The sequence below is a fragment of the Cydia amplana genome, chromosome 8 (genome assembly GCF_948474715.1).
Source record: "Cydia amplana chromosome 8, ilCydAmpl1.1, whole genome shotgun sequence".
NCBI lineage: Eukaryota > Metazoa > Arthropoda > Insecta > Lepidoptera > Tortricidae > Cydia > Cydia amplana.
This window is the reverse complement of record NC_086076.1, coordinates 16,889,636-16,904,656: the sequence shown is the minus strand read 5'-3', so window position 1 is coordinate 16,904,656 and position 15,021 is coordinate 16,889,636. Positions and strand designations below refer to the sequence as shown.

At 37.2% G+C, this 15,021-nt stretch overlaps 2 protein-coding genes and 1 long non-coding RNA gene across 7 annotated transcripts in view; 2 read left to right on the top strand and 1 right to left on the bottom strand.

Moving 5' to 3' along the window:
- LOC134650153 (iron-sulfur cluster assembly 1 homolog, mitochondrial) overlaps window positions 1-15,021 on the top strand; it is a 146,878-nt gene that overhangs the window by 52,286 nt on the left and 79,571 nt on the right. The window lies entirely within an intron of this gene.
- On the top strand, window positions 592-1,211 carry LOC134650600 (uncharacterized). The gene is made up of 3 exons (XR_010097054.1): window positions 592-830; window positions 976-1,093; window positions 1,162-1,211. It is a non-coding gene; the product is annotated as an uncharacterized LOC134650600 (long non-coding RNA).
- LOC134650127 (PDZ and LIM domain protein Zasp) overlaps window positions 7,506-15,021 on the bottom strand; it is a 70,521-nt gene continuing 63,005 nt past the window's right edge. For 4 of the 5 annotated variants that reach the window (XM_063504962.1, XM_063504963.1, XM_063504966.1 and 1 more), the window contains 4 exons: window positions 12,831-13,017; window positions 12,247-12,367; window positions 11,549-11,664; window positions 7,506-9,321 (listed from right to left, as the gene is read on the bottom strand). In XM_063504962.1, coding sequence (XP_063361032.1) covers window positions 9,244-9,321; window positions 11,549-11,664; window positions 12,247-12,367; window positions 12,831-13,017 — 502 coding nt within the window. In that variant the 3' untranslated portion in view covers window positions 7,506-9,243. Of the gene's footprint in view, window positions 9,322-11,548; window positions 11,665-12,246; window positions 12,368-12,830; window positions 13,018-13,390; window positions 14,814-15,021 lie in introns of all 5 variants that reach the window. The other variant, XM_063504965.1, reaches the window with a different exon arrangement.

Genomic DNA, 15,021 nt, shown 5'->3' with positions numbered 1-15,021 from the left:
GGGAATTATTTTTCCCAGTAGTTACCAGTGGTAGAAGGTGGGAAAAAAATTCCCAGTAGTTACCACTGGTAACAACTTGGTGGTAACTAGTGGGAATAACCCCATTTAGCGGACTGATCAACGGCACAATAAAATTTTGCGAACGCTTTGACGATGACATACGGTTTGGTGCAACCGGCATTAAGTTGCAGTGAGTTTGACCAGACATATAAAATATACAGCGGCATGAAAATGTTGAGCATGACTGATTGTAACAAGAAAAGTCCAAAACAGTATATTGACTCTTACTTGCAATAAAGCTTAAAAACTATCAACAATGTTTGTGAACCATGTTACAAAATATTATTTTTACAAGCTATGGAATAGTCATCTAATATTTTCGTATGAACGGCCTCATAGTCGGATGTCACTTATTTTGTGGATGCTCAACATTTTCGTGTTGACTGTAACTAAATAAATTTAATGTGTATTTTTGTGGTCTGAAAAGTTTTTCCCAACATTGTAAATTTTGACAAACATTTCCCAACATTGTAAATTTTGACAAATATTGATCATAGGATTAAATTCTAATATATATGATTGCTTTCAACAGTCTAAAGTAACTCTCGTAGAGCTCGTGCATTTCTCTTCAAGGTAAAAAGCAACAGTTACTATTATAATGCCATGAAGTATTTCGCAGTATTCAATGGACATACCACAAATTTTGCAAATATAACATTCACTTTATTTCAATAATTAATAGCTCCCCAGTTACATCTAGTTATTATTGAGCCTTCAGTGTATAAAGTGTACGTCTTATTTCTTGATGCATTTTCCAAATTAAGGCCCCTGTACACAATGGGCCATCGCCGGCCAGTCCAAGGGACGCAGCCATGCGGTAGAATAAGATAGCAATATCACTTGCTCCCTCTTAACGCATAAATGCGTCCCCCAGAATGGCCACGCTGGCTCATTGTGTACTGGGGCCTTTTATAGTAATATTTTATCAATATTTTAGGTTTTGAGCCTATCGATTTTACTTTTTAAGGACTATTTTGATAAGAGTAATATTTGACACGCATTGCTTCCTTGGGTGCGTAATTAAAATAATTGGGTTAGTCTAAATTAATTGGTAAATTCAAAAACAACTTTGTAGTCTGTTTTTGGATTAACCATTTTAAGTGTTTGTGATGATGATAACTTTCCAAGGATCGTATTTAATAACCGAAGAGGTTTTAAATACAACTTTAATAATATATTTCAGTTTTTGATAGTTATCATTATCACATTGCCTAATTGGTTTATTGTATAATATGATGGTTTCGATGTCTTAATTTTGTTCTAATAGAAGTACCTAATAGACTAATGAATCTTGTAAATACGTTATTATAAGCTACCGTCGATTCATTTTCGAACTTCTCGTTAATTGTAGGTTATTAATATTATAGTATAGTCATGTCATAAGATAAAGTTGTTTTATCTAGATACATAAGCCGCCTCTAAATAAAAAAGGTTTTGACTATAAATCTGTCTTTTTCTTCCTCAACCTGGTACACAAGTAATCCCCGTTAAGGGGCCCACTGACTACCAGTCCGCCGGATTTTTGTCAAATTTTTATTCTGACAGGCCGTTACCGCCCGGCGGACTGGTAGTCAGTGGGCCCCTTAGTAAAGGCTCAATGCATAGTCGTAGTATTCGCTAGGTGCACGACTGGTGCTGCCCTCATATTGGCAGACTTTCTACGTTAAATCTTATGGAGTAAAATTAGTTCAAGCGGCTGCCGCTAGTACTAATGGCGGCCATTCCATAAGATTACCTGTGTTTGTGACGATCAGCGCCACTTCCCCCTCCACCGACTTCGCACCTTGCCAATATTCATGGCTCAATGTACTGTACAATGGACGCAGCCATGCGGTAGAATGAGAAAGCAATATCACTTGCTCCCTCTAACGCATAAATGCGTCCCTTGGAGTGGCCCATTGTGTACTGGGGACTTTAGCCATGCTCGCACACGGGCTAGCTTCTCGCGTCATGGAGCATATCTGTAAAAATTTGTATTCTTTAGACTGGAGCGAGATATCGGTTCCTTGTCAGCTTCACTTACTCATCGTGTAGAAAGAAGCACACGCGAGCAATTATATTATATAACCATAGATAGGTTATACTCATACTTAAGGAGCACAAACACAAAAAATACTTCCATATTTATTTCTGTGTCTACGAAGAAATCTGTTATTTTTGATATGTTTTTGATTAATTTTCTCATTACATCCATCTTTGTCACCCTCGTTCATGGACCTAGAATATTACGGACGGACTGTCACCTAAGACAAACTGTGACACTGCAATGGCGGACGGTTTGAATGTGTGCGTGTAGACGAGTGTTACCATGTAACACAAATTCTCCCCTAATGGTGAAACAATTATTTTTAATATCGTTCTTGCTTTCAAATAAAAAAATTGGGACAGTTTTACGTTAGACAATAAAAAAGGTGTGTACGTATCTGATTTTATAGGTCTTGTAATTCGCAATATTGCACAATTACTTTGTGCAAACATTATTTTCAATACCTAATGATACTTAGCATCGTAATGAAATCAGTTCGTCATGTTTTTTTAATTTATACATTAAACTTGAAACATATCTGGTTTTCAACAAAAAAATTATAATACATAACAAACAAACGTTAACTATCAAACATGCATGTAAGCGTCTAATCTCCTTAGTATCGGGAAATTACCATACCGACCTAGTTTGAAATGCATAATCAATAATTTAACCATTTACCTAAATGATCTCTTAATACATAATGATTTAATAAGAAGGGTATCAATTACCCTACTTTCGGGAAATTACCCTATTCATGTTACTGGTCACACTCCTGTTTTGCAGTTTGATAATTTATAAACAACAAATTATCGTGATTTTACGTACTAATTGATAAACTTAAGTATGAAAAGTTATTCCGTGACTTTTTTTCTTTCGATCGGTACAATTCTAGCAGGATTTAACTACGCATGCCGGCATATTTTATATTTTTCTTCGACATGTTTACTTCAATGACGTTTCGATTCGTCTGACGGCAAACTGGTGGATGTGGGCTGTCAATGTGTGTGTCACGCGTAAATACTATGAAACTGGTGGATGTTGGAATCACAGTTGTGTTGTAAGCGAAATTCTGTCCGTAATATTATAGGTCCATGCCCTCGTTGTTAAACATAAAGTCGTGTCTATCGGTGTGCGGGAGCTCGTTAGCACCATGGACCTAGAATATTATAGGTTCATGGTTAGCACGTGCACATTTCTCGCTTGTGCAGCCGCGTCTAAAGGCAACTTGTCCAATTTGTCACAAGGTGAGCCCTTCAATTTTGGAACGCTTTTAACCTAACTTGAGTTATAAATCATTGCACGCGAGTAATTGTTGCTCGAGCGCGTGTAGTTACCAACAAGTTATCAGTGGTAGAATAACTACTGTTTTTTTTTGTCCTACCTTTTACCAGTGGTATAGATGGTCAAGCAAATCTTGTCAGTAGAAAAAGGCGCGAAATTCAAATTTTCTATGAGACGATATCCCTTCGCGCCTACATTTTTCAAATTTGCCGCCTTTTTCTACTGACAAGATCTGGTTGACCAAGTATACCCATACTTCGTTTTTTTAGCATTAGAAATAAGGTAAACAATCTTGATGTGTCTTTTAATTGTAAAACACATTTTAAAAATAAGTTACGGTAAATATGTAACAATTATGAATCTAATACGATCTTTTATAGTCTTCTGCTTTCATAATTAATAGTTATTGATTTTTGAAAAGTGTTTTTCAATTAAAAGACGTCAAAATCGCTTACCTTCTTTCAAGTTCTTTCTAATTCTAAAAAAACGAACATAGACTAGATACTGAAAAAAAAACAGGAACGGAACCACCATACCGAGTAGACTTGGTGCGAAGAATACAATACGTGTTCGGAAAGAGAAGAGTCGTGGAATGTATTTAGAATTGTGATTGTGCCCCATACATTTACGACTTCTCTTTTTTCTATAAAAAAGCATAAAATTGAGGTCAACCAAATCTTGTCAGTAAAAAAGGCGCGAAATTCAAATTTTCTATGGGACGATATCCCTTCGCGCCTTGGAGGATACAACTAAACGGAGTAGCCATTAACAGGCTTTCCCCTCTGTCGAAAATAGGCGGCCAACGGTCATACACAATGTATGGACTGACGTTTATCTGACATGGCTATTTTTACGTTACGCATACATTTGACGTTCCCCTCCCCCGCAAAAATCGGCAGACTGTTTTGTACAGAAAATTACAGACATGGCGTCTCCGTTTGATTATATCCTCCAAGCTTCGCGCCTACATTTTTCAAATTTGCCGCCTTTTTCTACTGTCAAGATCTGGTTGACCAAGTATATTTACTATACTGGGTCAACCAAAACTTGTCAGTAAATAGGAACAAAAAAAACTATACTCATCCTTTTCTTTTGGGTGCTAGTACTAGTGTTAGACAAAGATAGTATGATTCTCTCTGTCTATGTTTGAAATCAAACAGACCTTTGACACAGTAAGGCCATTGAACGATCAAATTATAAAAGGAGCTTGTACGACTAAAACGTGGGGTAGTATCTGAACACAGTCTTTTATGTCAATGTCAAAAAAGATAATACTAATCTAACCTATACGTGCACAATAACAATTATTTATTTTTAAATAATAAACAAAATGTTGAACAATATTGCAGCAAGATCTTTAGCACATTCTAACACTAGAAACTTCAAAAATTTTGGCCATAAGAGACAGCCTATACCTGGAGTAACAACGCTTTGGCATGGATTCTTAACTTTTACGTTTATTGGACTTGCAGTCGAGTGGAAAAGGTAAATTAATACACACATACTTAAGCACTTCACACTCCTTTGTGCCGTGCCATCCCATGTAAGTTTTAGGAGCTTTTATTTAACTTACCGTAATATTAATATACGTGTTTGACCCACACCTACGTACATTATTTGGAAGCAAGATTTGATCCAGATCCCGATGTCTGATTTGGCGTAGTTTTGTAAGACGGTGACAGTATAATATTAAGATTCCATCGAGCTGATCTCATGATGTTGGCCAGTGTTTATGATTTGTCAAACTTTTATCAGTTTGATAGATTTCTCATGGAAGCTAATATTCATTTTGTTTCAATTATTACTGATATAGTAAGTGTTACCTATTTATTACAAGCTTTTCTTTAACTTGAAATGTACCTATGTTTGTACGGGTAAAATCTTACAAGTTACATTTGACCCACTTCCAACAATCAAAAGTACATCATTAAAAAATAAATTTCTGATTTTGTATGTTTTTTTTTTCAGAATAGCAAAATTTATGCTTGGTGATGATGATGTGAAAATATCATGGGATCCGACAGACCCTGTTCAAAAGGAACAATAGGTAAACCTTAAATAATTAAATTATAATTCGTACAAAGCCATGTATTTAAAATGGACGTAGTTTAGGGTAAAAGATCCAATCCACAAAAATCTGTTAGTCAAATTTGAACTTTCTGTCAAACGGAAAAGTCGTTCATTTAAATGACAAATTTTAGAGAATGGATCTTTTACGCTAAACTACGTCCAAATGTAGTCTTTATTGATGGTTCATTGTTGAATAGTTAATAATGTAATTATAATAAAACCTGTTCTTGGAAGGAACACACCTTATTTTTGTGTTCCTGAAGTACCATGCCTATATACAGTGCCGGCCCGAGGGTAGAGCGAAATCGGGTTTTGGTGCCCTTCGTTGAAGTTTTCAAGCGTATTTTCCACCATCCATCCATTTTAGACTTTGTCACAGTGGCAATAGTAAGAGGTCTCTAGCAACTTTCATATTGATTGTCACTGTGACAAGGTACCAAATGGGTCTGAAATTAAATTTCTTCACTGTACCTACATAATAAAATCTGGTCACGCATGATATGGTAAATCTTTTCCACCAATTCCTTTAGTGCCCAAAGCTGGATCTTCACAGGCTGCAGTCATTTTTTCTTTAGTATACGAGATCAATTTCAGTACATAATTTTATCTATCCTGGTTACACATGTCTGTTGTACTGTTCAGTATTATAATGATGAAGAGAGAGATCTCTTTCCCTCTCATTCTGAGTTTTTACACGACTGCCCAAAGAAAGGAGTGTATTGTTTTGACTTGGAACTATTGCCAGGGTTTAGGCAGTGACCTATTGATGTCTATTCACATTCTTTGTGTAATTCATTTATCTTGCTGGCTATATATGAGCTACCTCTAAAGCTTTGGATTCCTCCAAAAGCGGTGCCGTCATATAGCGGCCGCAAAAGACGGCCGTCGTTACGGTGACGACATGTGGAAAGTACCACGGCGTGATAACACACCGTCAGCCACCAAGGTCAAAGCGGCAAATTTGAAAAATGTAGGCGCGAAGGGATATCGTCCCATAGAAAATTTGAATTTGGGCGCCTTTTTCTACTGACTAGATTTGCTTGACCATCTATAATTTACTTAGAGGATGAAATATCATCAGAAGAGGAAAATAATCGTAGTACGGAAGATCATTTATTCAAATCTCGTGTCATTTATTCAAAATGGCTTCACCGCTATCTAATAAAACGTTCACGAAACTATCGACACCGTCATGACGGCCGTCATGCAAATGACGGCACCGCTTTTTTACGTTACGTTGACAATCAACGCCGTCTAGGAAACCGCGCCATCTTGTTTACATAGACAACGTTCTAGTGGTGTAGTGACGTCATTCACCGCTATATGACGGCACCGCTTTCGGGGGAAACCAGAACTTAAGGTCTACTTACTGATTTTCGTTCCTAAAAATTTCAAAAATTATAAATAAAACAATATTACAAGAAAATATTTTATTTAAGCTCAGAATCGCTTATCAATCTAATGATAATTGTAATATTACCTAAAATAAATATATCTGATTAATATTACTATTAACAAAAGTAAAAACGGCAAATTTTGAATTCTTACATTACGTCCATATGTAGTCATAACTGTGGCTTAAAATAAGTTCTTAAAACTAACATCAACTATAAAAAATGGTAGATTTAATTATATTATAATGGGCTATATTCATAAAAATACACATTATTAATATTAATACCTCATTATCATAGTTATATGGCTAAAATTAAATTTATAAATGTTGTATTTTCTTCCATTTGGTGCACCAATCATAAAAGTAACGGTCAAAATTATCATTTTCGTTTTTTTCTCGTCATTCATAATTAACCAAATATTATAAAGTAACTACTTAGCTGGTCACATTGATGCAGAACCATGGATCTAATGAATTGCCCCAATTTGTCCGATCGATCTGTCACTTAAGTACAAAATTGACTCAAAAGCTAGATTGGGTAGCAGATTGGCCAATCAAACTGTAATTTTAGTTTCTGAAGATTTACCGCCAACATCGAAAAACTTCATCTCTCTGCTCTTGCATATTCGAGCGATATAGAGGCAGATACTTTGAATTTCGCGCCATTAATTTTACTGACAAAACTGGCTTGCCCGAGTATAAAAACAGCTTACTTCGCTGTACCGTTCCATGGTGTTGCAACACGTAAGTTGTGACTGTGCATTGTTAGTGTTAGTTAACTGGCAACATTCCGGAAGCTGTATACAAAGCTCAATTTTAAGAAAGTTACCCAGTGCCATAAATAAATAAAAAAGTTTATGGCACTTAATATTCTTCCTTAATATGAGTAAACAAATATATATTTATCACTTTAATGCGAGCAATTTAATAAGCACCAATTGTTAATTTATAAATTACTCGTACACAACGGTTGTAAGTCGGTTAACTTTATTTATGTACATCTGTGAGTTAAGTATATGTATAAAAGGGTTTTTTTTATTCAACATCTAACTTATTACGATATGCGCATGGAAGTGTCGGGTGCCAACTACCAACATCCAAAACTTTCAATGTATATGAGTAACTCGATGACTAGTTTAATATGCATTTATATTTGACTAAATATTGGTAATTTTGAGTTTATTTTTTACCATGACAATTTTCCTTAACGTATTGATAAATAAGATTATATACAATTAAGAAGAAACATAGAATTATCGCATGATAGTGCACGGGCATGTTGTAGATGGCGCGCAAGACGCCCGGTTCTTTAACTTTGACACTGTTTACTTTAGACTTCTTTCTTTCCTTTGGAGTTTCAGTCGCGTATGATTGAACGTTCGTCACGTTTTCTTTTCGGTAATCACTTGCAGAATTAACACGAGAATCTACTTGGTTTTCTTGTCTAATTTGCGTTTGTTGGACTTCCCTGAATGTATCTTCATGTTGAATTATTTTCCCGCCCGCGTCTTTACCCCCGCACGCCTCCAAACTCTCTTGCAAGTAATGATCTATTTTTGTCAACTGCTCTGATACATGGAAATTCGCTAGCGGACTCGGTGATCTCGCTATAGGTTCCGATACTAGAAAGCCTAGAGGACTAGGCGTTCTTTTTACTGGCTCAGAATTTAGAAATCCTGTCAAGGGATTAGGTGGTATTTTAAGTGGTTCAGAATTTAGGAATCCCGCTAAAGGACTTGGTGTCGTTTTAACTGGCTCTGAAGTTAAGAATCGCGCAGGACTAGGTGATCTTTTAACTGACTCCGAATTTAGAAATCCTGCTAAAGGACTCGGCGTACTCTTTACCGATTCGGTAGAGAGGAAGCCCGGCAGAGGGCTGGGCGATCCTTTGACCTCGTCGCCCAAATTACTCTGGAATTGTTTCTCCTTGCATATCGAGTTGACGATCTTGTAGCTCTGCAGATCTTCGAATCCGTCCTTAATGTACGGAACAGGTGTCTGCGGTCGCTCGAATTGGGAAGGTGTTAGCAGACGAGGAGCATTAAACTCTAAAACCGGAGTGAATTTGACTTTGATGACTTCCTCGTTGGTGACAGTTTCTGTTTTCTTTAATTCATCTACATAGTCTTTTCCAGTATCGGTGATGCTTTGGTAAACGCTAGGCGAGTCGGTGACGTCACGGCGTGAGGAGCAATGCATCCGATCGACAGTTACTTTGCTCAGTAACTTGCCATCCTTACTTCTGATGTCGGAAAACAGCCCTCCATCGAAGTGGAGGGGTGTTTCCAACTTTCTCGTCCTCTGCGGAGATTCCATACGAGGAGAAGGCGTTGCGGGAGCTGGGGAAACGGGGCGGAAGCTAGTCGTTGAATAAACAGTATCAGAGTTGTACATGACGCAACGGCATCTAGCGGGCGTGTGTCTTGCAGAAAGGTCGTCCTCCCTTAGCGAAGAAGCTCTGTCCTTCGAGGTTCTTTTTGCAGACCTGGAAATAGTCAGACAGTCGTAACAGTGGATACTAGACATATATTCAATTAGTTCACACTTCTACATTTATATTAAAACAACTTGAGGTATACATTGTCATAATACTTTAATTTTCAATGAATTGGTAGGTATCGCTTCATAATGTAAATAATAATGTGTTCATGAGCATCTCTATAGACATTTCTTTCATCAAACAATTCATTGAATGTGTCAACAAGTGTAGTACATAAAATAGCCAAACGATGCAAATAACTATACATATACAATAGGTATATGTCAGTCAAATTCGTATATTTTGACGAGACAAAAGCATTACCGGGATCAAGCAACTGACAAAGGACAACCGGCCTTATTTAAGCCTAGAATTCACGGGAAACAAATCGTATCGTATCCACATGACTATGTCACGCGTTATGCGATAAATTTGTCACCCTTAGTACTTTTAGGTGTTTCAAATATAGTAAAGGAACACTTCGCCCGCTATATTTTTGAAATCATTCAGTCAATGACATAAAACCACAGATACAAAAAAGATTGCCATGTTTGGCTGCATCTGTGGTATTTTATATCTATGGCATTATGTCATTGGCCGAACGAATATGTCACGTGGTTTGGTTTGTTTACATTTTTTCAACACCTGATAGTACACACGTGAATTTCCAGCCTTTGACTTCCAGAACCTTGGGAAGTTTGAATGGGAACTATATACAAGATGTTATACGGATACGACTAATATACAGTTATTCTAGGGGGAACACTCACGCATGAAGGGGATGTTAATCGGATAAAACTTAACTCTGATGTTACTGCGTATGATGATATTTATATGTTGTAAATTTAGTTCGTTGTCTAATCATAGACGTAATTAGCAGTGTGTAAAGAACTCAGGTACCTACTTGAGACGATATTGATTTGTATTTCGTAAAACATTTAGATCTAAATGATCAAAGTAAGAATTGAAAATAAATACTGCGCTTTACGCGGCTGAAAAGTAAGTATAGGTGGATTGAACAAATTCAAAATGTAGATAGGTTATCGACTGCTCAATTTAAGTTTGAGCTTTTTGTCCAACTTCCCCAAGACATTTCTAGAGATTCCCAATTCTACAGAATTTTGTAAGTACTTATTTCCACAAAGTCCTAACCTGACTAAGGGCCAGTTGCACCAACCACATTTGACAGACTGATCAACGTCAGCTGGCGCGCCCCGGCGCTTTACTATGAAACTTTCCATACATAAAAATTTAGCGAACTCTTTAACGATACGAACAGTTTCGTGCAACTGACCCTAACTACTACCTATTTCAACAAATCCATTATCACCTTATCCCCGTCTTTGGAGCTTTCTTCAGATAACTACGACTGTAGATTTCTATTCGCGCGTTTATCTTTACGAAAATGGCATGTCTATCAGGGAATGAAGATTTGTGAAAATGAGAATCTATACAAGAGAGAATCTGTAGAAATTGATCTGCGGACATAGAATTTTGTAAAGATGGGAAACAATTTAATATGCGTAAATATGCGCTGAGATTTCTTTATGATTGTGTTCAAAGGGATTACTGAATGGTATGAACCAGTGGTGTTATGGAATTTTATCTGGAGAAATGGAAAGGAGAAAAGATAATGCCGAAATTAACCATTTTACAGTTTCAATTGAAATGAATCACAGTTTGACTATTTCATGTATTTACAATATACTGGATCTCATGTAAGAATTTAAGTATTTATCGTAAATTTATTTTATAATCGAATACCTAACTGGAACCCAATAATCGAAGAAAGTGTGATCTAAAGGATAGAGAGAGAAAAAGAGAGACAAAGACAGATATATATATGTAGAAGTTGGCATATGAGTATGAATTGGCTTAAAATAATTGTGTTCCCTTCTAAAACAGCATAAAACATTCTTTATTTGCAGCGATACCACCCTTGGTACAACTGTACCAGAAGTTATTTAGTTAAATAAATATTTACATTTGCTGTGGTCATGGCGAATTTAAGAAGTAACAGTCATAAGAAGAGCAGAAATAGGTATGGTGTAGTCAGACTTCAAAACAGGATCCTTAACAAGTCCTCAAGGACTCTTTCAATTGACTCTATCAGCGCTACATGTCTCAAAAAGAAGCGCCAGAATAATCTTATATGTATTTAACATTCGTATGATCGAAAATCGGGTCCCAGTCCTACATGAGTGTGTGTGTATTTAGTAGGTATCATACGCACCGTGCAGTTGAAGCAGTGACTGTGGTAGTTATTGTTGAGCGCCTCGACCCACCTGTCGCCCGCCTCCACCGGGAACCCGCACGCGAAACATTTCGTCGTGAACAACTCGTTCCAGTCTGGAAAATTGAATCAGATGTATAGGAGAATGTAACAAAGAATATGTGTATATTGGTTGTGCATATACCTATGTATAGCACTATGGGTAGCAATGGAAGGATACGGGCTAAATAGGGTAGCACCAGTGAAAAAGGTGATAGTAAAAAAAAATATCCAAATGCAAGATGCATGTGTGTGGGAAATCCAAATTAATTGTCAAAACGGAGAATTTGGCAATACGTTTGACGTCCTTTTGGTATTTTTTTTTGTAAAATTTGAGATAGTTCCACCAGTTGAATTTTAATTAAGAAAATGTAAACGCTTTTAGGCATATATGTCTCTTTTAGGGCCACCCCACATCTAGCGTCTTTCGAGCGTCGGCGTCTCGTCGGCGTCTACAACTCTATGGCCCTGCTCGACGCAACGTCGACGCAACTGCGCAGCGACGTCATTTTCCATAGCGCTGACCGACGTCGACGCTCGAAAGACGCTAGATGTGGGGTGGCCCTTAGGGCCCAGGTCTTTAGTGTTTCTGTTGACCCCTGATTGGGCGTAAATAAGATATAATCTACAGACTACTTTAACTATCGTTATTAAGTTACCTGATTCGCAGTAGGGCAGGCCGTCCTCGAGGAAGAAGGGGTTGTTGCCGAACAATTTGCCGCAGTACACGCAGTTGAAGCACTCCGGGTGGAAATGCTTGCCGATTGCGTTCAAACAATCCTGAAATTATACGGACATTTATGTTATGTACTCTGAACTTCTCACTTCACGTTGGTGATAGTGGATATTAGGTTTAAATTACGAATAAGTTTAGATTTTCTCTACTGTTGAATTGGAGAGCATTGGTGTGTAAAGCAACGACTTCGTACAGGATACTAGAACTCTGTCATAAGACAACGAGGAAAATAGATTATAGAATGATGTGAGATATTCCATACTTGAATGAATGAAGGAGATATTGCTGTTAAAGAATAAAATATATTTAAGGTGGTCTGACCTGACTGAGTTTTGACATCCAACATTTAGTTCTTGGAGATTACAAATCAAAATTTCGAAGATATGCGCCTAGATAATCGCACAAAAGATCCGAGTTAAATTTTATCCAGCTGTCATGTACCGCTCTCTATTGAAAGGAACCCTGAGATTATGCTAAATGAAGAAACAAGGGAGAAAAAAGACTTACGCCCTTGATTTTGGCGTGGCACTTGTCGCAAGCGGGTGCGATGTACTGTTCGAAGCAGAATTCGCAGTAAAGCTGGCCGTTCTCCTCCACGAAGCCGATGTCCTGCAGCGGGCGCCTGCACGTCGCGTTAACGCAGATGAAGTGCTCAGGGCACCAGATGCGGCCCAGCGCGGTTATGAACGGACCCCTGTTTGGAAGTTCAAGTGTTAGAAATTTTTGACAGCATCAGCTACACATTGGTCGCTAAGTCAACTCTTTACGATGACAGCCTTTTGAGCTCCCGATACGTCACTATAACATTTATCTCTCGTAGTTCATCGACATTTTTAGACCTTTTTCTGATTTTTTTATATCTAATTCTGACCTCTATGAGGTGTACAAAGAAGTTATCGTGGCGTATCAGGTGATTTACAGGAAATGTTTTATAGTTTAGTTAATTTGTTAATAGAAAACTCGTGCTTCATTCTTAAGACAGTCATGCTTATAACTTACTTTGAATGTTTTTGGGGTTTTTTTGTATTTACTTTTTATATGTACAAATATTAGATTTGTAATTTTACCTGGTTATAGTTTTGTCACACTTGTGGCATACGGGTAACAGTCCGTCGGCAACGTCGGCAGATGTCATTGTGCTTAGAGGGCGAGCTATAATATGAGAGTCTCTCCTGCCATCCACATTCCTCTCTGTCCGTTTCTGTCTTCGTTTTACAACAACATCCACATCATTGTCATTTTGCTTATTGAAATCATTACTTGAATCAGTCTCTTCTTCAACGGAATCTGCGTCATCAGAACTATTCCAATTACGTTGATTGTTTATGTTACCATTACCGTTAACCTTTACAGGTTTCAAGGAATATAATGAATTGTCATATAAATTGTGTGGTAATGAATCAATTTTCGGAGATTCATCATTGTGGAATTTATTGTTGCTCTTTTCGTTTGATATTTTCTCAAATATACTGGCTTTTTTTAACGTGTTTGTGTCTGGAACCATGTTGATTATTTTGTCTTTTTGGTATATACTATCTGAGTAGCCGTTTATATCATTTACAAGATTATCTTTTTCAAAGGAGTTCCTTTTGCCTAAGATATTCTTTTTCGAGTCCACCAGCAGTTCTGTTTTAGATGCATCATGTTTATTTATTCCGTTGAGGAAGGACGTCTTTTCATTTAAATCCTTTTTCCGCAATGTGTTCAAATAGTTATTCCCAACTTTTTCCTTTTCGATTCCCATTGAACCTATGGATCCATTTAATTTCTTATTTGTTTTCTCAAGAGTTTGAGTTTTGTCTGCGATATTGGCTCCGTTGGTTCCGCCGTACAATGTCTTTGAATCTATCATATCTAATAATTGGCCAGTAGGGGAATTTCTGGCATTGAATGTCGGAATAGGCGAATTCGGAATTGGTGGTGGAACTGGTACACCATTGATTTTGTTTGGAATTGAAAAGTTTTTATTAGGAGTATCATTTAATTTATCAAAGCACATTGGTGGCGGAGGTGGTGGGTTACCGTTTACGTTAATTGTAACAGCTGTAGGTTGATTGGGACTCTCTTTTATTTTATCTCCGATATTCTTAGCTTGCGGCGAAGAGCCGTTACTGTTGCCGTTAGTTAAATTAGCAGTTACAGCTGGGTGATAGTTTAAGAGAGTCTCTTTAATTTTATCTCCAATATTTTGGATACAATTTTCTGTTTTGTAATTCCTTTCGAATGCTTTATTTAACGGACGCCTTAAAGTATTTTCGCGGCTGCTGTCCCCTGATGACAGATTATCCGTATTAAGGGGATGTTTTGTCACAACTGTGTCTTGGATCTTATCTGCCATAGATTGGATATGATCTGCTGGCTTTATTTTTCTTTGTACTCCAATTTCGTAACCATTTAGCGCCATTTTCGCCATTTTTCGGATAAGTCTCTCTTCGGCAGCACTTTTAAACTCTGGTTTGTGAGGGACATGGTGAGTCGGCGTCTCGTTAGCTGTTAGAAAATCAAAACCAACAAATTAAACAAATGTTAAAAGCAGGGTTATATGAAAACTTTCTAAACACTCACATCAAACACAAAATCTAAATATTAATGACCTAACTTATTATTTGTATTACAATCAACACGCGACAACCTATTCACTTGAAACCATGCAACACGTATCAAACACAACAACTGCTGTTGTTGTTTCATGTTTCAA